The 23,581-nt window shown below is 36.7% G+C and overlaps 6 protein-coding genes across 8 annotated transcripts; 2 read left to right on the top strand and 4 right to left on the bottom strand.

Moving 5' to 3' along the window:
- The first annotated feature begins 39 nt into the window (after window positions 1-39).
- Window positions 40-1,299, top strand: LOC106410895 (V-type proton ATPase subunit G3). Its single transcript, XM_013851523.3, has 3 exons — window positions 40-299; window positions 569-669; window positions 741-1,299. The coding sequence occupies exons 1-3, from the start codon at window positions 212-214 to the stop codon at window positions 876-878; spliced, it is 327 nt and encodes a 108-aa protein (XP_013706977.1). The 5' UTR covers window positions 40-211; the 3' UTR covers window positions 879-1,299.
- On the bottom strand, window positions 1,045-5,329 carry LOC106410896 (pumilio homolog 6, chloroplastic). Its single transcript, XM_013851524.3, has 10 exons — window positions 5,147-5,329; window positions 4,029-4,530; window positions 2,919-3,949; window positions 2,693-2,834; window positions 2,505-2,612; window positions 2,210-2,422; window positions 2,023-2,133; window positions 1,758-1,952; window positions 1,508-1,679; window positions 1,045-1,334 (listed from the first exon to the last, which is right to left on the bottom strand). Exons 2-10 carry the CDS (start codon window positions 4,500-4,502, stop codon window positions 1,312-1,314), a joined length of 2,469 nt encoding a protein of 822 aa, XP_013706978.1. The 5' UTR covers window positions 4,503-4,530; window positions 5,147-5,329; the 3' UTR covers window positions 1,045-1,311.
- Window positions 5,330-7,432: 2,103 nt separating this feature from the next.
- Window positions 7,433-10,148, top strand: BNAC07G39940D (glycosyltransferase BC10). 3 transcript variants are annotated; one of them, XM_022707080.2, is made up of 10 exons: window positions 7,433-7,723; window positions 8,127-8,500; window positions 8,570-8,769; window positions 8,845-8,916; window positions 9,005-9,095; window positions 9,179-9,259; window positions 9,344-9,406; window positions 9,502-9,624; window positions 9,700-9,738; window positions 9,822-10,148. In XM_022707080.2, exons 2-10 carry the CDS (start codon window positions 8,168-8,170, stop codon window positions 9,957-9,959), a joined length of 1,140 nt encoding a protein of 379 aa, XP_022562801.1. In that variant the 5' UTR covers window positions 7,433-7,723; window positions 8,127-8,167; the 3' UTR covers window positions 9,960-10,148. The 3 variants fall into 3 exon arrangements, with proteins under 3 accessions (XP_022562801.1, XP_022562800.1, XP_013703147.1); XM_022707079.2 differs by having other exon boundaries at window positions 7,439-7,723; window positions 8,124-8,500; XM_013847693.3 differs by having other exon boundaries at window positions 7,445-7,723; window positions 8,062-8,500.
- Window positions 10,149-10,250: 102 nt separating this feature from the next.
- LOC106406940 ((DL)-glycerol-3-phosphatase 2) lies at window positions 10,251-12,029 on the bottom strand. The gene is made up of 6 exons (XM_013847694.3): window positions 11,773-12,029; window positions 11,290-11,514; window positions 11,127-11,187; window positions 10,858-11,005; window positions 10,680-10,759; window positions 10,251-10,592 (listed from the first exon to the last, which is right to left on the bottom strand). Exons 1-6 carry the CDS (start codon window positions 12,002-12,004, stop codon window positions 10,460-10,462), a joined length of 879 nt encoding a protein of 292 aa, XP_013703148.1. The 5' UTR covers window positions 12,005-12,029; the 3' UTR covers window positions 10,251-10,459.
- Window positions 12,030-16,432: 4,403 nt separating this feature from the next.
- On the bottom strand, window positions 16,433-18,258 carry LOC106410114 (AAA-ATPase At4g25835). The gene is given in 2 exon segments (XM_013850608.3): window positions 16,433-16,613; window positions 16,615-18,258. Coding segments are annotated over 2 exon segments (1,527 nt in total). The 5' UTR covers window positions 18,028-18,258; the 3' UTR covers window positions 16,433-16,499.
- Window positions 18,259-21,004: 2,746 nt separating this feature from the next.
- LOC106409853 (xyloglucan endotransglucosylase/hydrolase protein 14) lies at window positions 21,005-22,646 on the bottom strand. Its single transcript, XM_013850405.3, has 3 exons — window positions 22,302-22,646; window positions 22,000-22,193; window positions 21,005-21,650 (listed from the first exon to the last, which is right to left on the bottom strand). Exons 1-3 carry the CDS (start codon window positions 22,578-22,580, stop codon window positions 21,263-21,265), a joined length of 861 nt encoding a protein of 286 aa, XP_013705859.1. The 5' UTR covers window positions 22,581-22,646; the 3' UTR covers window positions 21,005-21,262.
- Between the last annotated feature and the right edge of the window lie 935 nt (window positions 22,647-23,581).

Below are 23,581 nucleotides of genomic sequence, written 5' to 3'. Positions count from 1 at the left end.
TTTATATATACCGATCCGGTGATCACGCAATGTTTTGTAAACACATTCAAAACAATTAGTCAGAAACTAACTCCATGAACCAAGGAGAGAAAAGCTCTCCATCTGATTAAAACCATAACAGAAGACGCTCATATCAACAGTTTCCATCTCTGGCATCAAATTTGCAAACGAATAAACACAAATTTTATTGTCGTTGAGAGAAACACAAGCCATGGATTCTTTAAGAGGCCAAGGTGGGATTCAGATGCTTTTAACTGCTGAACAAGAAGCAGGCCGGATCGTTTCAGCTGCTAGGACCGGTATGGTCTTTCTCTTTGAGGGTTTCTCAGTGCCGATCCTATAATTTTGGAGGCTAAAAACAATTTAGTAAAAAATAAGAAAAAAATAAACAATTTGGGGATTTATATTTATATATTTTAGCTCAAAAACATTTGGATTAAAAAGTCAGTGTTTCACTTGGTTTATGCACATGTAGGGCTTTGCCATTTCTTTGGCTAGATCACTAAGATTTTAGTTTTAATTCCTTTTATCTTTTCCTTTTTATTTTTGGTGGATGAATGGATATCAGCTAAACTAGCAAGAATGAAGCAAGCCAAAGACGAGGCTGAGAAGGAGATGGAAGAGTATCGGTCCAGATTAGAAGAAGAGTATCAGACACAAGTTTCTGGGGTAATTTGTACAAAAACAAAAATTAAGTACTAAATTTGATTTTGTACTCAAATCCTTATGTTTTGTTTCAGACGGAGCAAGAAGCAGCTGCAAAACGTTTAGAAGAGGAGACAGACGGCAGGATCCAGAACCTTAAGGAGTCTAGTTCAAAGGTCTCTAAGGAGATTGTCAAAATGCTCATCAAGTATGTTACCACTACTGGAGCATGATATTTCTCAATACACTCACCTCATAGTTCCTTATTTTGTTGCTACGTTACCATTTTATTTTATTTTTTGAGTTTTTTTCTATTGCCATGTGATATGCAAAAGTAAACAACTTTGCATTTACCCTCTAATGTGATGACAAATTATAACGATTTGAAATGAATAAAACTGTCCAGAAAAGTTTGGAATTGTTTTTTGATGAGAATCCACAAACCAGTTACAAATACGAGTGTACACTACTGATACAATTATCAATATTTACCAACATGGCCAGACATAACGGCTATGATCAAATTCTAAAGTACAAACAACATTCTCCACAATCATTGTGGATTGTGAAGTGAACCTTTGCAATGAAATCTCCATTTTTCATGAAATAGCGAATTGTATCTCGACTATATCTGAATCAGTCACTGTATTGAATCAGAAGAGCCACTCATCGCCTCGATTCTCGGCTTTCTACACAACAGATTAAACAAAGCAGGCATCTCAATGAAACAATAGCATACAAACTCTATTTGGTTGTGTACTTAACCCTGTTTCTCTCTATACAAGACATCAAGACAAATCTTTATGTTCCTAAGATTGTGATTCTGCACCTATTCAAACTTAAAATTTGAAGTTAGTAGTACCTTGACCAAAGGGCTGTTCCAAACGAGTGACAATATGTTTCCCATAAGTGTACTTCTTCAAAGCAGAAGCGTGCATTCTGACTCGGCTGACCAACACCACACGCTGATCAACACTACACGTCTCGAATATCTTCTGCACCACATAGTTTCCATACTGGTCCTTCATCATCATCTGTTAAAAAGGTATCTTACAGTTCAATAATATCCTATCAAAATAAGATTAAAAAGTTTGGTCCATTTTTTTGCTCACCAATAGACTATCATAGCTCTCATCAGGCCCTGCAATCTCTTTGATGATGAGATCCCTCTCAATTCTACCACCATGCTCCAGGCACTTCTCTATAACATTTGATGCAAATTTATGTAGGCTAAGCTGCACGATGTGCCCTGATAGTTTCCTCACGATTCTCTCTCGTTCTTCAGATGTCCCTTTCTCCAATACATGCTGCCAAATATAGCCAACATTGGTTTTTAAGTAATGATTGGTTTGGAAACTGTAGATATTTATGACAGACCTGTATGACGTAATTGCCGTATTGATCCTTGCAAAGGACACGTGCTGACTCCAGTATCTCCTCTGTGATGAACTGACACTGATGCTCATTTGAGCAACGCTCCATAAGCCTCTATACATTTAACACATTTGTTCTTTGAGTACTAATGCATAGAAACATAGTCTGTTTAAGTGAGTTTCTTAGTAACCTGTATGACACGGCAGCCATAAGGATGCATAGAGAGAGAGGAGACTTGACCACGGAATGCAGATAACATGAAAGCAACTCTGTCTGCGTGGATACTCTCGATGCATTTCTGGATCACATGGTTTCCGTTTTGGTCTCGAACACATCTCATGACCTCCCCGTCAAGCTCGCGTGCTAGACGAACTCTCTGGTTAGGCTCTATGACATCAAGTGCCTACACCAGAAACAAAGTTTCAACCATGAGTCTTTAAACAAACTCCCAAGTCCAAACAAAAAAATGGAAGTGGCTTGGTTACCTTTTGTATCACGCGACAACCGTACATCTGCATACTAAGTGGTACTATCTGTCCCATGAGCTGATCAGCAAGTTCCATTCTCTGTGATGGGGTTCCGTATTCGAAAAACTGAAACAGATATTGCAAACAATCAAGAAATTGGATAGAGTCTGAGAGAGTAAGACATAGGCTCAAGTAGGAACACAGACCTTTTGAATGACATAATTGCCAAACACATCTGTCATTAGTTTGCAAGCATGAGGAAGAAGTTCCCTGAAGACAGCTTCTTTCTCTTCTGGATTACAGTTCTCAAGCTTTTGCTGAATGAATCGGCTCCCGTGCTGATCCGCACTGTAAAGACAACAAGGTTTTAATAAAAGTTTGTTACCAAAACCAAGACAATGACTCGTGAAAAGAAAGATGAAAAAAACTTGCCTGAACTCAACAATGTGTCCTGTGATGTCTGATAAACCAAACCTCCTGCCTTTTCCAGACTTCAACTCTTCAAGAAAATTGCACAATCTCGGGCCATTGGTACCTTCCAAGCTTCCCTGGGGCTGCCATCCAGGGTATGCCTCTACATAGGGAACATAGCCCGGTGAAGGAGGAGCACTAGGCAGATATTGCACCACATTTGGCTGGACTCCATAGTAATTAAGACCCATATTAGAGTTATTTGGTCCCCTTATTTGCCGGACAAACCTTGACTCATCTTTATGAGGCTCAGGAGCATTCTTATGGTTCCCTCTAGGAGCATTCATATGCCCCAATGCCTGTTGACTGTAGTGTATATACATAGGATCTGGAAAAGAAGGTTGGCCTGGTGGAGCATAGAAACTCTCAGCACCTCTGTGAACTACATTCCCCGCACTCGGCCCATGTAACTGAGGGATATATTCTGGACGGACAATAAGCGGAACTGAACCATGGGAAGGGTATCCAGGTATGAACTGTGGGTGTGGTGGAATCATGTTGGTGTATGGTCCATAACCATATTGTGGAGAGTAGACACCAGGAGACTGCATGTTATAGACTTGAGCTGGTGAAGTCACATAACCCGTTTGCGTAGGCGGTGTAAAGCCTGGAGACTGATGAAGCACATGCTGCTGACCATAATGAAACTGTCCCGTGGTCCCGTTAAGACTCTGATAACCCATGTTGGCGCCATTTTGAATCCATGTTACATTACTTTGTTGTGGATACATCTGCCTTTCTGGCCTTGCACTCCTTGGTTGTTCTCTAGGGTGTTTAGCTGTCCCTGGCCCAGATATGTTAGTATTCTTCATCTTAGAGATGATAGTAGACTCATCAAGACTCTTCACAGTGCCAACTGAAGCAGGATTATCTTTAACCACGACGTCACCTGACATCTCCGAGAAGTTATCAATCTCATCCGCTGTGTTCATTTCACCATCTGAAGAGTTAGGCCGACTATGCTGAGGGGTTGGACCAGAAGAACTACCATCCTGCAACCGAAAGAGAAATAACTTTATCAAAAACATTGACATTAACATGAACTTCGAGAAAAGGAAGCAGAAGCCGAACCTGCCTAGTATCTGCCAGACCTTGCGAAAGACTAGTATCCATCACATTAGTCCTATCTGAAACACTATTAACAGATTGCTGTTGAGGAGAGACTTCATCCTCAGACACTTCCTTGTGAGTAGAAAGTGTACCTTGGGGACAATGAATGGGAGTGTTAACTATACTCAGTCCCTGGTTACTTCTAAAGCTACCTACACGACTGTCTACGAGCTGATACTCAGTAGTAGGGTAATAAACAGGTGGAGAAGGTGTGCGGGTCAGGTTGTGTTTATTAGGATGAGTGGTCAGAGGCTCCTGAGCTGCCCTGTCGTGACAACCTGAGCTTCCCTGTCGTGATAAGATACTATCAACAGCTAGAAACGATCCCTCCATGCTCGGAGGCGCACTCTCACTTCGGTTAGGGACTGAAACAGGCCTAGAGTTAGACCATCTCTCGTTGTTACCAGACATCCTGATAGGATTCTCAGTTGCCATTGGTCCAAAGGTTGTTGCTTTCGTTAGTCTACAACATGAACAAGAAGGGACAATTAACACAAACTAATCATATTCAAACACACGCACAGTAATTCATCAACATGATAAGTAAATGAGCTTATTTGTGAAATCATGTTCGTAAACAGAGCAAATGATACATAGCATCTCTATAAAAATCTCTAATTTGCCTCAATTTAATACATTTCTCAAGGAAACAAGGAAGAATCTGCAGAAAGTTTGAACCTTTCGAGTAGTAAAAGTGTATAACTTGAAAAAGTAAAGAACACAGAACAACCAAGAGCAGAAACTTAAAGACTATGACATATAATCTTTATCAAAAATCTCTAATTTTGCACATCCCTCTAGATAACAAGTATGAACACGCAAGAAAGTTTAAACCTTTTTGAAAATCAAGCAGTAAAAAGTGTATAACTTGAAAAGGTAAAGAACACAGAACAACCAATACTATGACATATCTACATGACCATGTAAATGCTTCTAGAAAGAACGAGCGAGAGAGAGATAAAGAGAAGAAACAGAGTGTTAGTATGACGAAAGTGAACACAAAGAACTTAGGTTTCTTATCCCTAGAAACAAAGAAAGAAGTGAAACGAGGGAGAGAAAGAAGTGACTGCTTCGCTTACCAGAAGGCGGGGACTATTGGGGGAAGGAAGCGGATAGATTCACTGTTAACAAACCCTAGAGTCTGCTGCTCTTATTAAGTCGTCAGAGTCAAAGAGACAAGGAGGAGAGAGAGAGAGAAGAGACAAGGGTATTGATTGCGTTGGTGTCTTAAAATTTAAAGTGACTATCTTTGGTTAACGCTGGCAAAGACAGATCTCCAAAATAGCACATTTCTAAGTTTATATCACAAAAATAGCACTCAAAAACTAAAATGACCAAAATAGCACCTTTCTAGATTTATCTTTTGAAAATTTTAATCTTTTTATTTTTCAAAATTTGAAATCTTATCCCCAAAACCTCATTTCTCAACTCTAAACCCTAAATCCTAAATCCTAAACCCTAAACCCTAAACTCTAAACCCTAAACCCTAAATCCTAAACCACACCCTTTAACTCTAAACCATAAGTTCGTGATTTTTGATTAAACATTAAATGCTATTTTTGTGACTTTTGACTTTGAGTGCTAGTTTGAGAACAAAAAAAACTTGATTCAGTGTTATTTTTGTTTTTTTTTCTTTTTTTAAATGTTTTAGATTTTTTCCGGTAATGGCAATAAAAAGAAAATGCTATTTCCTTCCACCGTTACGGTGCTTTCTTTCTTCCACGAAGTTTGTGGAGTTTTGACTTTTTGACCATTATCGGTTCACCAAATTATAGTATTCCTTCTATATTTTTTTCATTTTGTATAAAATACTTTTGTTCAAGAATTAAAACTGGTTAACCACAACTAACTTAATTGATCTGGTTTTAATCATCTCTTTTAAACACTCTACATAGTTCTGTGTTTAATAAGTGTATAGAAAATATATTTTTAACAGTGTATATATATTTTTGTTTAGAATTTTGCCAAAAACAGGTTTGTACAAGTTCTAGTGAAATTTGGATATATCATTAAACCACATAGAAGAAGTTTATGAATCTTATAAGTTTAAGGACTTTAAAGGAGATTGCAAATGTTTAGTGGAATTGATCGACTGTAATCCTTTAAACTCAAATGAACTGAATTTGAGGGGGGCAAAACTAAACAAGGAAATCCACACAAGCTATACAAACTAGCACCGATAAATGTCCTGATTCGCTGGTGACATAAAAGGTCAACTCAAGTAATGTCTTATCGGGTAAAACAGATTCTCGATGAGTGGTGATTCTTCCAACTTTTTTTAATACTTCGTAACCTTCATTTTGGATTACCTCATGATACACGAATTTATAACGACTCTAAAAGATAAAAATACATTTACTAGGTTGTAAGAAAATATTTATATTTATTTTAAAACTAATTTATAAGAACATTATCTCTTGTTATGCAAAAAATATTATTGGTTAAACAAATGTAGTTAATAAAAACATAAATATATTTCAACCGTGAAAATGTCAAAGTGAGTATCACCTTTAATATAGTACGTGTTTGGTAAGAAGTTGGAAACATTCTCGGAGCATCTCCAACGATGGAGTATGCTCAAATGAAGATTTAAATAATTAAAAATAATAATTTTAATGTATTTTAGTTTTTATTTAAATTTTTACTTTCAATAGAATCTGATCAATTAAAAGAAAACACTTGTCTCTAACTTTTTTCAAGAAGTTCCGATAGTTTCTTAATTTCTTACTGTACTAGTATTACAGTACGGTAAGAAATATTTGTGCTCTCGTACCATATATATAAACCATATATATTCAATCTGACCAAGCCCTACACCAAAGCTTTAGTCATAAACCAAAACCAGAAGACTCAAATTACACTGGTTCATACAATACCGGTTTACAATGACAAAGCTACAAGACTCTATGTACATGATTAAAGATTACATGACTGCACATCTATATCGATTATAAATACCAACATATTCACTTGCGTCTTGCATGTTTTTTGCGCATAGTCAATAGCTCTACATGTAATATGGACCTTCACCTTCCACAGAGAAAGAGAAGGCTCTTCAATAAAACAAAATCAAATTAATTAATGTCCGTAAGCAGGTCTTCCGGCGTCGTGGTAGGAACAAAACGGCGACTGTCCTGAAGGATGATAAAACTTAATTCATTATTTAGACCATCCACTTGGTAACATTTATGTTCCATTACCCATTTTTAAAAAAAAATTAAAAAGGTTCCAAGAGTCGTGAAGCCAACTCAAATCCAACACAAAATAGAAATGTAGATCCTTTTGAGAAAATTTTACGAATACTCTTAATAACAAAACATTAAGAGAAATTATTGGAGAAAATGGAAAACAAGACACGCTGATTCACCAAAAAAGTCTCTAGTGATCAAAGTATAAAAAAGAGCCAATGAAAAGGCTCTGGAGCGTCTTGACATTAACAGTTTACTTGTATGCATGCTTTTAGAAATTAAAAAAAAAAAAACTCTCTCCTTTTCTCTCTCTTTCGACCTTATATTCGGAGAATCAGTCTTCTGTTTGCTGCCCTAGATCTTGAAGAAGAGGATCAAAGTTGACTTTTTGAGATCTGGGTTTGGACAAAAGACTCTGTCTTTCTGCATTCTTCCGTTTTGTTTCAGCTCAGCTCGAAGTTTATTAAGGTAAACATGCACTTTCACTCTTTAACTCGCTACAGTGTCTCTTCAAAGTCTTTCTAGAGAAATCTGAGATTTGTAGCTTTTGGACTTTAGTTTGGTCGGAGAAATATACTCACGAGACTTACTTAGACTTCAGTTAAGTTCCTACGTGTGCTAGAGTGAGGACTGAATCACGGGAACAACGTGCATTTTTTTGCGGTTTTCACAATTCTCCATTTTGCTGATTTGGATTCTTCTTTTTAAAGATTAGTTTGAAACGTTACTTAACCTCTCCGTGTTTTCCGGTCTGAATCCGACTTTGTTGTTCTCAATAAAAAAAAGCTCAAATCTTTCTTCTTCAGGCAATGCCACTTTAAAAGAAAGTATGAAATAAAGATTCCATCTTTGTATGCCTTTCAACTAGAAGGGACAAGGGAGGTGCGTTTAGGCGTGATTTGGTTTCATCAAATGGTCGAGGCGCAGAAGAATTATCAAGGGCCGCCACGTCACCACACATCTCTCAAGAAGCCCCTATGGCTGGTCTTGTCAGTTTCAGTGTTCAGCATGCTTCTCATCTGCACTCGCATGTCCCCACGACAGAGTAAGACCTCCTCTAAGGCTCTCTCCGCGTGGCTACCTGTTCACGTCAGGAAACACACCGACGAGGAGGTAGCAGCTAGAGCAGTGGTCAGAGACATACTCAAAACGCCTCCCTTCATAACAGAAAACTCCAAAATAGCCTTCTTGTTCTTGACTCCGGGGACTTTGCCATTTGAGAAGCTCTGGGATGAGTTCTTCACGGTAACTAACACACCTCAGAGAATTGCACTTGCATTATACAAACTAATGTATCATGGTTTTAATCTGAAGGGTCATGAAGGGAAGTTCTCTATCTACATCCACCCCTCCAAGGAACGGCCAATTCATATCAGTAGTCACTTTTCTGATAGGGAGATCCATAGTGATGAGGTCACTTGGGGTAGAATATCTATGGTTGATGCTGAGAAGAGGTTACTGGTTAGTGCTCTTGAAGATCCTGACAACCAACACTTTGTTCTTCTTTCAGAGAGGTAATTGATTTGATTTCAATCTTGCTTCCTTCTGCACAAAATTAAAATCACATGAACTTTTATTTCTCTATGCAGTTGTATACCGTTGCATACTTTTGACTACACTTATAGATATTTGCTTTACTCCAACGTCAGCTTCATTGAGAGGTAAACTAATCTCTTTTAATCAAAATAAAGAGTTTTTGTTTAATTAGATGTTCATTGACACAAGCTACAATTATCTCTGTTTCTCAAGTTTTGTGGATCCTGGTCCTCATGGAACTGGTAGACACATGGAACACATGTTACCTGAGATTGCTAGGGAAGATTTTAGAAAGGGTGCTCAGGTAAAAAGACAATCCTTAGTCTTTAAGAGCTTGTCTTAGTTAGTATGATCTTACTGCTGTTGACTGTCTTTTCTTCTGGCCAGTGGTTCACAATGAAGCGGCAGCACGCTATTATAGTGATGGCTGATGGTCTCTACTACTCAAGGTTCCGAGAGTATTGTGGAGTAAGTTTGTCCTGCAGCTGATTAGTTTTGGTTTTTAGTTCTCTTCAGTTCTGATTCTGATAAGAAAGTTTATATGAATTTCAGCCAGGGATAGAGGCTGACAAGAACTGTATTGCAGATGAACATTACTTGCCAACATTCTTCAGTGTGACTATATGCTTCTTTAACACACACACACCCCATCTTCTGCAGTCTTCTTGATGCTGAGACATTTTTGTTTGTTTGCTGGATCTTTTTTTCAGATGATTGATCCTATGGGGATCTCGAACTGGTCAGTGACTTATGTTGATTGGTCTGAACGACAGTGGCATCCAAAGACTCACACAGCAAATGAGATATCACTAGAGTTCATGAAAAATGTCACAGTATGTTTCGAAACACACAATCTCTTGAAAGTTGTCGTAATGAGCTTCTTATTATCCTCGTTTCTCGCTTGTCAGACCGAAGAGATGAGTACACACGTCACAAGTGTGGGAGAGGTATATGCTTCTCTAGCAGATCTCTCTTTTGTGGTCTTTACTTCTCTCTCTTTCTTTAAACTTTTGGACTTGTGGTTTTGAAGCATGGAGATGAGCTGCATTGGCCATGTACTTGGAACGGGATTACACGGCCATGTTATCTGTTTGCAAGGAAGTTTCATCCTGAGACTCTCGACACATTGCTCAACCTCTTCCCTAACTACACAAGCACAGTTGTCTGAGGGAAGGATTCTTGAGCCGAAACAAGCAATTCTTGAATTCATTTTTGTTCCAGATATGTTGGATCTTTTTTGATACTGTAAATTTTCTCAAAAACAAAAACTGAAATGATTCGTGGAAGTTGATGTTTCTTGATGGACCTGAAAGTCGGTTTATACGAAATTATAGTAGAAATTTTTGGTTAGTATATATATCCCTTTGGCCCGGTCTCTATCAATAAGGTTATGGTACATGTCATTGTAACAACTTAGCAACACAGAGTTTTGGTAATGTCAAAGTCACTCACCAAACCATATTAAAGTATTGGAATTTTATTATCAAATCATAACATAAAAGAAAAAATACCCCAACAAGAATCAAATCGTTTTATTGTCAGTCAAGTGTATGAACATTGTTTCCCATACAGCCAGGATTCTGGACTTCAATCATAAAAGAATAAAACCGAACCAGTCAAGTATCATCATGTAGCTTGAGGATAATGTTACACTGAAGCTTTGTGGTCTTAGTTTTGTGAATCCTCGAAGGGAGGTAAGCCCCATTCCTCTGGTTTGAAATCTAGCAGAGAGGCTAAAACTTGATCCGCAACGGTACAGTAGGACTTGTCCAATCTTGGATCCGGTACCATTATCACATTCCTGCTCACACACCATAAAAATCACATATAGCCACTAACTGCTCATCCGTTGAGAGGAATCGGAAACTGTAACTAGAAACCAACTTACATTCCAGCGTTTTTAGCTGCCATGACTCCGGAAGGAGCATCTTCAAACACCAGAGCCTTACGTGGATCTACAGGACCGTCCTATGAAATGGGCAAAGAAGAGGGATATATTATAAGCTTGCAAACTCTCTCTCTCTCTCTCTCTCTTTTTATAAAGTGTAGTACAGTATTAAAATGACCTCAAATCTCCTAGCTGCAGCAAGAAAACCGTCAGGCGCAGGCTTCCCTTGCTTCACCTCTGGATCATCTCCACGCACTATGTGATGCATCAATGAGAAAAGCTCCCGGTGTCTTTGCGTTTTCAGATCAAAATGTCGTGTGTGTGTACTGCATATTAGTAGAGGATACAAAACAGATCAGATATGGCAAAACAAGAAACGCATTAAAAACAAGCTTAAAATTGCACTCTCAGTGTTGTATCATGATGTGCTGATGCAGAAACAGATACCCTGTGGCCACACAAATTGGGATCCCTTTCCCATGGAGATGTCTGAGAAGTCGGCTAGCTCCTATATCAGAGAAAGAGATCATGTCACCAAAAGTTATATATGTTGAACACAACCGGAGAACAATTTGTCTTTGTTTGTGTTAGTAGTCTCATTGTATTGTACCTGGCATTAAGTCACTTGTGGGGAAGAGGTCTTGCAACATAGACTCTCTCTCTACAATGAAAGCTTCAGGGGAAAGAGAGTCACTGATTCCACATTCCTCAACGAAAAGCGTGGCAGCTTCTATCGCTTTCCTCCCCATCATCTTCGCTTTCAAAGACCAATCAAACGTTTTGTTGTATCTCGCAAGTATCTTCTCCTGTACCTCCGTGTAAAACTTCTCAGTGTCTACAAAAAAAAAAAAAAACAGTACACAGACATAAATCAACATAAAGTATACTCAATAGCGAGAGTTTAGGACCAGAAACACACATCTTAAGTAATTTTACAAAGATGTCGTCTTTACCGCTGAAACTAGAGCAATCAAATGTTTACATATAGCATAAAGTTTCCAACTTTAAACAACTTCAGAACAGCCTCACAGCGACCAATACAGAACTACATTAAAGAAACCCAAAAGCAAAAAGCAAAGACAAACGAAGTTACCTAGAAGGAGACCATCCATGTCGAATATGACGTGAGTGATCGAACCTCTCCCGGCGTCTCCGACGGCGTTGACGGAAGTGGTTGACATAGCTGCTACGATTCGAGCTGAAGCTTTGGTCACTGATCTCCGCGGGAAACCTCTGGGAAAGGGAGGAATGAAGCTCGTCGGAATCGTATTAGAAGATCGGAGTGAGATTCTTTGAGCAGCGAATCTAGTTGGAGATGCTAACATAGTTCGACAACGTAGTAAACTTTGACCTGTGAGATATATATAAGCGTCATCATTAATTGGGCTTTAATTTTTTTATTGGGTCTTCTTTACTGGGCTTTACTTTAATCATGGGCTGTGGCTGGTAATTTGGGGGTTGGAACTGCGTCGTTTCATTAGCTCTGAGCTAGGCCTGTGCGTTTTTAATTCAATCCGAAGCGACCTTAACCCGAATCGAAAAAACCAAAACCGAATCCGAACTGTTTTACAAAAATATCCGAATGGGACTTATGAGCTTACTACTTTGGATTTTGGTTATAACCCGAACCGAACCAAAATTAGTTAAATATGTTAATGTTTTTATATATATTAAGGTGATTTAGATATTTTAGAGTATTCAAAATATTTTTGTAGTTTGTTTTATTTGTTATTTTTAATACTTTTTAGTTAATTTAGATAGTTTAACTAATTTTTAATTAGATTTGTAACTAATTTATATATTTTGAATTTTTTTGGGTCAATTTTCGAAGTTTTTAAAAATATATTTTTGTACGATTTTAAACATTGGTTAAATCCGATCCGAACCGAACCCGGAAGGAACCAAACCGAATCTGATCCGATAGTTAGTAAAAACCGAATGGTACTTATGAGCATAACACCGAAAATCCGAAAATCCGAATCATCCGGACCGAAACCGAACGTACCACCGAACGCCCAGGCCTACTTTGAGCAACCGAACAGAAAATTGGCATTTCTAAAAAAAAATTCTTTAACACATGATGTAATGTGTTGTGTTGAAAAGCAAAGGATGAACCAGCCAACTCTTAAATGGAGCACTTCACCGTCAGATACTCTGAAGTGTAATATAGACAGCATGTTGGTATGATGGTCCGGATTGATGTGGCATAGGATGGGTACCAGTTGCGAGCCAACTCAACTTATTACATGGGCCAAGTGCATAATAAACATAATGTTATATGGATCAATATGTTAATTTTTAGTCATTGTTCTGTAAAATACAAAGAAAACTTCTTCTTTTTTTACACAAATTCATGTGGGTCATATGACCGCCCTCACAAAGGGGTAGCTCCGCCACTGATGGGTACATCAAAATGATAAATTGTTAGTTATATGGTACAATGCAAAAGCTTTTTCTTGTTTTCAATCTTGCCTTGAATCTGAAGCTACTCTATTTTTTTTTTGCAATATCTTGCTTAGATAATATAAGGTCTGAAGATGTCCTTTTTGAAAGTGATTCTCGATTTTTTGTTGAAACCTCAAGAAAAAACTACAAGAACATGGTCGAGTTAATCGAAGTTTACAAATGAGATACATGGAAGGAGAAGAAGGGTGCTGAAGCCAAGGTTCAGGTCTCAAGGTAGACAAGTCAACTCTGTCAACTCTTGTTTTACATTGTATCATTGTGTGTACTTTGCAATCTTCGAATGAAAGTGGAGAACCTTCATGTAAGTTCTCAAGTACTAGTAAGGAAAAGAAAAAGTATGAGTCCAGGTCAGATAAAATTATAATGAACGTAAGAAGTCATAGTTTTCACAGCTTTTCCGACAAAAGCCTAATGTACATGCATCACCTCCAACTCACTTCTAAATCAAATCTTCTTTTAGTTTTCACCAAATCCCCAAAAAGTATACTAACAAAATCTACTCTTTTCAATTCGACTTTTTGGATACTTTCTTGTACACAATTATTATTTCCTGACATTAAACTTTGTTAGTTTATCTATTTTGGAAACTTCAACTCTCGTCATGTTCGTGGAAATGCGACTAGAGACCTCAAATCTTCTCAATCCATATTAACGATTAACATGTTCACAATATTATCATTTTTATCTATGCACAAAAACTCATAATGTATTTAATATTATCGATGGACGTATTCAATTTGTTTGGTCAGTTAGTCAATTAGCACAAGCATAAACTTTGTTGCTTCTCTATATTTCCCATAAATCTATAATCTATATTACAACAAAATTAAGAAATATAACAAAGTGACACCACATTTTGACATTTTTTTTTAAAAAAATAGGTGAGTCTATAATTCAACATGTGTTTATATTGAGAGGGCATTGATCTTCTTATCCAATGAGAAAGAGTTTTAACTTAGCAACAATCTATGATATTATTTTCCAACTCTTTTAACTTATTCCACTTGATGCAATCCGACTTAGATAAAGTTAATTCCATTTAAATTAAACTTATTCTATATGATACAAACAAAATATAAAGAAGGCTATTAGTTTATTGTCCATGTCTGATTTTTTAAAGTGGTGATAGATTGAGTGATTCAAAAAGAATGACATTTCACTATGTGATGGTTATGTGATAAATGATCATATATGAAACTGCACCAGAATAACTTTTGCTAATGAATAGTTAGATATATAACATTATGTTTTAGCCATTTAAAGAGGTTATGTACATTTTTAGTGGAGACAGTAAACCATGAATGCCCATTTTGTTTAAATAAATACACAAAGGAAAACTAATCACTATTCAAATGAAAGAAGAAAATGGATCTTACGGATAGGAGGAAATTGGTCAGGTCATTCAGTCAAGTGAATGACACATCGGCTTCATCCACTCATCTCTAATTTTGACTCATTTTTTGACTCTGTCTCTGACTCGCTACGAAGGCTGCTCCATTGTGTCCATGTTTTTACAGAGGAACATTGTCTGATTATATTCCATCGTCGAACAAAAGAAATATAAATATTTAATATAAACTGATAAGAATCAGTTCCATCAATCTAAAAGGTTACAGTTTTTTTTCGGATTTTTGAGCTTTCAAAAATATTTTATTATAATTTGTGTGTTTGACACATCTAAAATTTTATAGAAAAAATTGGTGCTAGTCTCCTATTTCAAATATAATGTTAAATCTAAATTTTTTTCTTTGACAAAAGTATAAACCCGATTTAATAATATTTAAATTAAAAATAATTATGTGAAAAAAAAACTTATGCTAAATACATTCAAATTTCTTATACTTTTTGTTTAGTAAAAGACATGTTTTACATTCAGAAAAATACAGGTTTGTCAGACTTGGAATATGTCTCTTATAATAACAAAAATAAATGTATATTTTTTGTTTTGTTGGTGACTAAATCAAGAATATTGAAATAATATGTAAATATCAAGGATGACTTTAATTAAAAAATGTAAAATTTAATTATTATTTTTTAGATTGGTCTTAACCCAAAGGTTTATGCCCAAAATATATGTAGCCAAAAGGTTTTAGTCCATAAAATCTAATTTTGGGTTTATGTAACTAACTCAAATCCAATAATTTATAGAACCAGATATAGACTTCAAAACTTAGATCCTGATTTTACATATTTAGTAAATTTTTATATTTGTACGCAATATCAAAATCAAGTTGGTGCAATGTGGTAAAAAGAACATTAAACAAAAAGATGATTTCATACAATTTATAGCATATAATTCTCTCTGTTCCCGAATGTAAGATTTTCTAGAGTTTATTTTTGTTCCACAAAAATAGAATTTCTATATTTTTAAAATACTTTATATACTTTTGAGAAACATTGATTGTGAATATTTGAACTGGTTAAATTTTATTGGTGGATATTGAAAAGTATATTAAAAAATAAATTGTTAATTAAATTGTAAACATTTATTATATTTTTAATAAACATTACTTTCGGGAAGGGAAGGAGTAGCAAATAAGGTTTGACATGTACTAGAGATCAGCTTATGCATATTCAATTGTAGATGTTAACTCTTATCTTCCACAGTAATTATCCATCTTATTAATGTTACATCACAAATAGATTTCAGTGACATGGTATAAATATGAATAACATGTTAGAAATTAAAATGACTACCATGTTATTGAAGAAAGTGACTACTTCATCTTGTATCACTACTAAACGGATCGTCAAATCACTATACTTCAGAACATTGTTCCCACTATGTAATAAGGTTACAACTTGTAACTGTTCATTTACTCAAAAGTCCAGCGAAATCCAAAACCGGATTTGAACATCGTTTCCTTTAGAGGAGAGAAGAGGATAATGTGTGCTTCACCTAGTAGCCTACCATATCCAAATCTCAAAACAAGTATGCACTGACTTGTATACATTATTAATCTCGGGATACTTGATCAACTAAAGTAGATAGTTTGAATACAAACTCACATACGGCCGTACATAATAATACATGATAACTGCATGCCACTCAACAAAACATCACTGATATTCTATAACACTTCTATTATTATAAGTCATATAACATATCATATGCCAATGGTTTATCCAATGATTCTCTTTGCATTTTCTGATCCCCACATACAAAAAATCTCCAGCACCACCATTGTCTCTTTTCAACTAACTCTCTAAATCCTCTTATTCTTCCCCATTCACTTTAGCTCACTTCTAAAAGTTGACTTCCCAAAAAGGAGAAAAAGAAAGACAAGGATCACAACTTTCACTTTGTGTAAACATAGAATGTTAAAACTTAAGTACAATGGAACATTGAATCACTTAATCTTCACTATTCTTGCAAATGCTGTCCTCAATCTCTTCTTCTTCTCCATAAGGACTGTCCAAAGCCCTCTTCTCCTGCTCCTCCGCGTCATCAGCCACCGCCAACATCCCAATTTGACCCCCTTAACTTCCCATTCTTCTCGTTTCTCTCCACCCTTCTTTTCATATCCTCCAACAGCTCCCTCACAGCCCTCTCTTTATCCCTCCGATTCTTAATAAGAGCCTCGCTTACGTCAGCGGGCGTAATCTCCGCCTTATCCACCACCCTCTCAAGCTCCTTCAAAACGTCGTCGCTTAAATCTCCTTCCTCGTATCCCAAGTAATTCTTCAACAAGATCTTAACCGAAGCAAACGTACAGTAACTCATGTAGATATGCATATCCATCCTCCCGCTTCTAAGCAAAGCAGGATCAAGCTTCTCAATGTGATTGGTCGTGAACACAAAGATCCTCTCGCTTCCACAACAAGACCAAAGCCCATCGGTAAAGTTCAACAAACCGGACAAAGTGATCGTGTTCCCATTCCCCTCATCGCCTCCTAAACCGGACCCGGTTAACATCATCTCCGGTTCATAATAACTCTGTTTCTTCTTGCTCCTCCGGTTCTTTAATTCGATCGAGCAGTCTATATCCTAGATCACAATTATCGACTTCGAGCTCGTCTTCATCAACAGCTTCCTCAGCTCCGAGTTGCTTCTCACCTCGGCGAGCTCAAGATCGTAAATGTCGTAGCCGAGATAGTTAGCCATGGCTGCGATCATGCTTGATTTACCTGTTCCCGGTGGTCCGTAAAGCAAGTACCCTCTCTTCCAAGCCCGGCCGGTCTTCCGGTAAAAAGACTCACACTCGGCGAAGTCTTTGAGATCCTCCATGATCCGTCTCTTCTTCGCAGGGTCCATCGCCAGCGTCTCGAACGTGCTGGGATGCTTAAAGGGAACAGACTCCCAAGGGAGGCCCCTCGAGTCCATACCCCCACCACCGCGCGAGTTCGTGTAAAGAAGCCGATCTTGATTCTTGCGGCGAATCTCGTTAGCCGTCTCCATGATGTGGTCCAGGTAAGAGTCGAGGATAAAGCTTTTGTATTTCTTCTCGATGCGGAGCGTGAAGCCGCGCTTCTCATCGGGCATTGGGCGCCACGCGAAGGTCTGAGTTTGTCTCTGCGCGACGACGTGCTCCCAGAGGACGGTGGCGGAGTCGAAGGTGTCGGCGATGGAGTCGTTGTTGGAGAGGGCGAATGTGGTGGAGGAGGAGTTGGTGGCGCGGATGAGGCTGAGACGGTTGGAGGTGACGGTGGAGGAGGCGGAGGAGGTTAGGTAGAGCTGGACGGCGTCGTAGAGCTCGTTGGTGTTGACGCCGTCGATCTCCGTTATGTCGAAGTAGCAGTAAGAGGAGAAGAGTTGGGAGAGTCTGTTTAAGTGTTTGGTGACGGCGAAACGGAGCTCCGGTGGGAAGAGTGAGTTCATGAGGGTCTGGCAGAAGGCTAGAACGCCGAGAAGGGAGGCTAGAGAGGTCCAATACTCTTTCATTGTCTTTGAGAGAGAGAAACAGATGTGTGTTTTAATGGATAAGTTGAAAAGGTGATAACTTTACGGCTGAAGCAAGTTGAAAAGGGTGACAACTTTGATTGAATTGTCTCGTAATAATCAAATTGTTAGATTTTGAATAGAGTTTTCTTGAACAACGAGTCTCTTGTTTTTTTCCAGGAGGAAGCTTTTAGTGATCAAGCTTGTGATGAAGCAGCTGGATGTAACTTAGAGAAGAAAAAACAAAGTGGGTTTTCTCTCAATTTATACATACAATTGAATTGCTTTGACAAACATTTGGTTTTTTTTTTTCTGGGGAAGAGAAAAAATTAATAAATGAGACAAAAAAAAAGCTTTTAAATATAGGGAGTTCATACTTCATAGGGCCATTTAGATATTTTTTGGTAGTAAAAAAAAAAGGAATTAAAACCCCTTAAAAGTAATTGGGACCATTATGGATATAAATGCTTTGACCAAAAATGAAGGAAAGACAATGAATTTTGATACGACTTTTTACTGAAATAAGGACTTTTTTGGAGATATACGTCTAAATATAAATATAAATATAAGTTGACAAAAAAAATACGTCTAAATATAAACTCCAGATTTTGTCCAGGACTAAATGTTATAGATTTTGTCAAAATTATAGTCCAATTAAGGCCATTCATATATAAAGGTAGTAAAAAGGAAATATAGTTGAGGTGTTAATAATAAGGTGAAGAACTGATAGGAATTCAAAGATTTTCAGACAATTTGATTTAAGTTTAAATGATTTTTACGGATTATAGTTATAAGTAGTTTTTTTGTTACAGAATCCATTATGACAGATTTTAATGCAAATCATGACTTGACAAATACTATTATCACAAATAATTACAGAGTTATTACTCTACAAATTAATATTTTTTCCTTTTCATAAGATGTAAAACTAGGGCTGGGCAAAAAATTCGAATCCGAAGAACCGAATCGAATCCGACCCGAAAAAAATAGTATCGAACCCGAACCGAAATTGATTAAATATCCGAACGGGTTCAAAATTTTGGTATCTAAAGAACCGGAACCGAACCCGACCCGAACCGAAGTATTCCGGTTACCCGAATGTATCCAAAATTGATTTCTATACCATATTATATAAATATATTTTAGATTTAATGTCTATTAAAAACATCCAAAATATATAAGATATTTTAAATTGTCCAAAATAATTTAAAATATATACTAATAGTCAAAAGTAAATGTCTAAAATATATTCAAAACACCAAAATATTTAAAATATCTATTGATTATCTATCCAAATATTCAAACCAAATCAAATTATGTGTTAAATTTAGGTATTTTGACATATGTTATTCAAATTTGTATGTAATATAATATTTTGTTTATAGATTTTGAGAAAGTATATAATAAATTTTAAAATTTAAAAAATAATTTTAATGGGTTATCCGAACCCGAACCGAACCCGCAAAGATCCGAACCGAACTGAAACTTAGAAATATCCGAATGGAGCTGAAATCTTTGATTCCGAAAACCCGAAACCCGAATAGACCCGAACCAAATACGAATGAATATCCGAACGCCCACCCCTAGTAAAAACTGTTGTGCTTTGTCTTAACTTATATCTATTTTCTAATTTTGATAAAAAGTTTATATATGTTTGATATTTTGTGATTTTAAATTTTGACTGTTTTCTTATTTTTTGAAAAAGTTACTTAAATATTAAATAAAAGTTATGTTGATAAAAATCATATTGGTTTCTTTGATTTTAGATTCTGCAATTTTTATTGTTGAAGTATCTAAATAAATTAAAAGAGAAGGGATACGGAAATATGTTCACAAGTTAATCATCACGGTTCTGTTGGCTAAAGGTCCAATGACTTTGGTCAACAGAGTTGTAAATGCTTAAAACGTTTCTTGTGGAGTAAAATAAAACGTTTCCATATTTACACGTTTGTGTCTCATACGAGAAAAAAAAAGTTTGTGTCTGGGGGTTAACACAATAATGTTGAAATCCGTTTCACATGCGGCGGTGCCTAATAACTGTAATTATTATTGGATTGTAATTTTGAAAAGATATGACAGATGGTTTGAGAACGTTTAATCAATTGTCTGTTGCACAGCATCTGTCTTTTGGATCAAACGAAATACTACTATACGTATACACTTGTTTTCTCAGGCAATAGACTAATCATATATTTATTGTTACGAATAATTTTGCAGTTACTTGAAGATACACAAACTACATTTTAGCGTCGAATCAATAACTAGTCACCCCTTTACACGCATTAATCTATACATTATTCTGGATTAAGAAATTAAAAGATTAACAGTGTAATTAATTACGAGGACTTATGCGAGTAAGAGGCATAAGATGTTGAAGGCGGAGGAGACGACGAGTACGAACACCGTGGCGGCGATGTAGTTTAAAATGATGTCACTTCCAATCTGTCGCTATAGTTAGCCAAGAATCGTGAGTTCTATTCATCTCTTCTAGTAATGGGTAATGATTAGCTGGTCAGTTTTGTTGTACCTTGTAAGAAGTTATACTATAATATATAGAAATTTTGATTTTCTGGATTTTAGGCTATAAACATTACAAAAATTACGATCAATAATTCCAAACAATGTTGATGAATTTCTTAAACAAAAAGCTGCTGGAGAGGAGACCAAGTTACTTGCTCTGCTCCTGGGATAGGCCTGAAACCTAATTCTTAGTGAAACAAACTTGCCATGTTTGTGGGATGACACTTGGCTGTTCATTCATTAATGTATCTAATGGGGTAGACGCTACTCCATTGTGCAATCGTCTGTTTCCTTCATGCCATAATCTTTAGAGTAGTGTTTGCATTAATACTAGCTAGGTCATTTAAGGACATGCGGAGTCTATAAGATTTTTTTTATTATTGTTGTGTGTTCTATCTTTCTTTATAGTGTGTATCTTTTAGAACACTGATGTTTGCGTAAACACTGGACGCAAAATAAACAACCACAGCTCAACAGAATTAATAAACAGTCAGGCCTAATACCTGCGAGATAAAATGTATTATCAAGTACAACTTTTTATTTTCTCAGTAACATTATATATGCGTGTATTATCACATCGCAGAAACACTTGAAAAAAAAAAGAGAGAATAAATCAAAGTAACATCACAAGAATCAAATAACACGAAGGGCAAATAAAACAAAAGTTTTTGAGGAAAATGCTCGAAAATTGTCATAGTAGGAGGATCAACCAAAGTTTTCAAAGGTAACACTCCTTGGCAAAACCCTGAGGGAACCTCTTGTAATCGGTACAATAGTTGTAGATCAGGAATTCTTTTTGCACCCAGTTCATCTGTCCGATCTGGTGGTTATTGAGAGTGGTCCACATCCACGAGTTTTTGTTTCCGTCACAAGTCACCCATGTCAAGTTTGATGTCCTGCTACATGAGCTTTTGTCGTCGAAGTTCCTGTAATGTGCTCTGAATGGTGCGTTGCTCCAGTCGGTCTTCACGCGACCGCCTTGCGTGGCCCAGTCATCAGCTTCCCAAAGGCTTGAGTATATCTTCATGGGTTGGGACGTAGGGTAAGCCACTCCATTTTTCTCGTTGTTCTTGAACACCCGAATTGGGATCCCATCCACAAGAAAGCTTCATACACAAAAAAAAGTTTATCAAAAACATGTCAAGTGATTCTAGACGTTTCAAAATGCCAAAAAATCATTTTTACAACTAATATTCCTACGCGTATATAAAAATAACATAACAATAGTCAAGGGATCACTGAAAATAATATGGGATTAGACATGTCAAAGTGATCGTAAGCCTTGTATCAACGAATAAATGAAAACATATATTTTTGGATAATAATCTATTTCTCCATCATAACTTTTATACAGCCCCACATCTACACAAAGTTCCATGCCATATTTTTTTTTATACTAACTAATATTACCCGTTGTTATCAATGTAGGGTTTCCTGATAGACTATAATACTCACATGATGTTAAGAGGGTTCCAGTGGACGGTGTAGGTGTGGAAATCAGCGGTGGGATCGAACCAGAGGCGGAACTGCATCTCGCGGTCACCTTTACCTCCGGTGAAGACATTGGTGTGGATAGTGTAAGGCTGTCCTGTGACATTTCCCAAGAACTCAAAATCAATCTCATCCCATGTCGCACCTTTAGACGAAAGCTGCCACAAAATGTACAATATTAGGAGATAATTTCATTTATTACCTGACTAGTTCTCATATGAGCAAGAACACTAATATCAAATCATTTTCACAAGGAGATTCCTTACGTAGTAGGCGGTTACGGTACCAGCTGAGTTTCCAGCGACAAGCTTGAGCTTCATGTCGATCTTACCGTACAAGTATTCCTTCTTGGACTGAAACCCTGAGCCGGAGACCTTGTCAAGAGTGCAAGTGAGAAGCTGCCCACTCTCGTATACGTCGGCACGGCCATCTCCCCAAGTGATATCAAAGCTGTCGTAGAAGCTTCCGGCAGATGCAGCGGCAACAAATAAGCCAAACCATAGGAAAGACAACAACAGAGGCTTTTTTGATGCGGGAACCGCCATTTTATGCCCGGTAACTCTGTTGTTCCTTGCCGTGGAAGATAAGTGTTGGTCGATGGATTAAGATGAGTTGGAAATGAGAGTTTATATAAAGGGAGTTTCGTGGAGGCACATCATCTATCGACGTGGTAGTCTTAAACTTTGTATTTACTAGTATTTAAATTAAGAATTATTCGACCTTACAGGGTTAAATTAAGAATTATTCGGCCTTGCACGGTTCAACGTATAGGCAAGTTCATGGACTGTTTGTGTCTAAAGTGTTTTATTTCTTCAATACATTAATATTGTCTATCTGTCACCAAAATATATTTTATTTTGTATTTTCTCAATATTAGTTTAGATCAACATGCCATTTGTTAAATTGAAAGGGTTGAAGAATTATACCGTTATCGGATTAATTAATTAATAATAGTCAAATAGCTTATAATTTATAATTTTTGCTTGAGGAATCAATAAAAGGAATCTAAGAAAACGATATTCGGTAACTTTCTAGTTTTTTTTTTTACTTTTTTTATATCAAAACAAAGTGAAATACTATACTTCTCTAACCAGATATGAAAAATCGTTATTGATTGATGGCTAAAGACCATCAGATATAATTATTATTAGGTATAGATAGAAAAATGGCGAACCACTTCTATCGTTGGATCACGCTGCATCCAATTAGACACACTACTTCTTGTTAAGGATCTTGCAACGAGCTTCCTGGCTATGCATGAGGCTTTTGAAGGGTTTAGGTTTCTGATTTATTCAATTTGGACTTGAGATAATCATTTAATTTGTCTGAGATAAAAGGGATTCGGGATTCCGTTTAATGTGTTCTCATAGTGGTAAGACTTTAATTTGTCTAGGCCTGCATTCCTAAAATTTCTCAAGTAATATATAAAACTCATACGTTTTATCCACGCATCCATTCAATTTTTTGAATTGAAACTTTTTATATTTATCATTTGCATTGTATACATGTACTTACTTACTTACATAAAAGGAATATAAAATTTGTG

This window comes from Brassica napus, chromosome C7 (assembly GCF_020379485.1).
Source record: "Brassica napus cultivar Da-Ae chromosome C7, Da-Ae, whole genome shotgun sequence".
NCBI classification, from domain to species: Eukaryota; Viridiplantae; Streptophyta; class Magnoliopsida; order Brassicales; family Brassicaceae; genus Brassica; species Brassica napus.
Note: the sequence above shows the minus strand (reverse complement) of the source record. Positions and strands in the feature narration are given on the sequence as shown.

Excerpts from the sequence above, each read along its gene's own strand:
- LOC106410895 (XM_013851523.3), top strand. The coding sequence starts at position 212 with ATGGATTCTTTAAGAGGCCAAGGTGGGATTCAGATGCTTTTAACTGCT. Across the intron at positions 300-568 it reads CGTTTCAGCTGCTAGGACCG|CTAAACTAGCAAGAATGAAG; the intron begins GTATGGTCTTTC and ends AATGGATATCAG. Across the intron at positions 670-740 it reads ATCAGACACAAGTTTCTGGG|ACGGAGCAAGAAGCAGCTGC; the intron begins GTAATTTGTACA and ends GTTTTGTTTCAG.
- LOC106409853 (XM_013850405.3), bottom strand. The coding sequence starts at position 22,580 with ATGGCGGTTCCCGCATCAAAAAAGCCTCTGTTGTTGTCTTTCCTATGG. Across the intron at positions 22,194-22,301 it reads GTACCGTAACCGCCTACTAC|CTTTCGTCTAAAGGTGCGAC; the intron begins GTAAGGAATCTC and ends ATTTTGTGGCAG. Across the intron at positions 21,651-21,999 it reads TGGAACCCTCTTAACATCAT|CTTTCTTGTGGATGGGATCC; the intron begins GTGAGTATTATA and ends TTGTGTATGAAG.
- LOC106410896 (XM_013851524.3), bottom strand. The coding sequence starts at position 4,502 with ATGGCAACTGAGAATCCTATCAGGATGTCTGGTAACAACGAGAGATGG. Across the intron at positions 2,134-2,209 it reads ATGGCTGCCGTGTCATACAG|AGGCTTATGGAGCGTTGCTC; the intron begins GTTACTAAGAAA and ends TTAAATGTATAG. Across the intron at positions 1,953-2,022 it reads ACGGCAATTACGTCATACAG|CATGTATTGGAGAAAGGGAC; the intron begins GTCTGTCATAAA and ends TATATTTGGCAG.
- LOC106406940 (XM_013847694.3), bottom strand. The coding sequence starts at position 12,004 with ATGTTAGCATCTCCAACTAGATTCGCTGCTCAAAGAATCTCACTCCGA. Across the intron at positions 11,188-11,289 it reads CACAAGTGACTTAATGCCAG|GAGCTAGCCGACTTCTCAGA; the intron begins GTACAATACAAT and ends TCTCTGATATAG. Across the intron at positions 10,760-10,857 it reads CTGCAGCTAGGAGATTTGAG|GACGGTCCTGTAGATCCACG; the intron begins GTCATTTTAATA and ends CCCATTTCATAG.
- BNAC07G39940D (XM_022707080.2), top strand. The coding sequence starts at position 8,168 with ATGGTCGAGGCGCAGAAGAATTATCAAGGGCCGCCACGTCACCACACA. Across the intron at positions 9,260-9,343 it reads GGTTCCGAGAGTATTGTGGA|CCAGGGATAGAGGCTGACAA; the intron begins GTAAGTTTGTCC and ends TATGAATTTCAG. Across the intron at positions 9,739-9,821 it reads ACGTCACAAGTGTGGGAGAG|CATGGAGATGAGCTGCATTG; the intron begins GTATATGCTTCT and ends GTGGTTTTGAAG.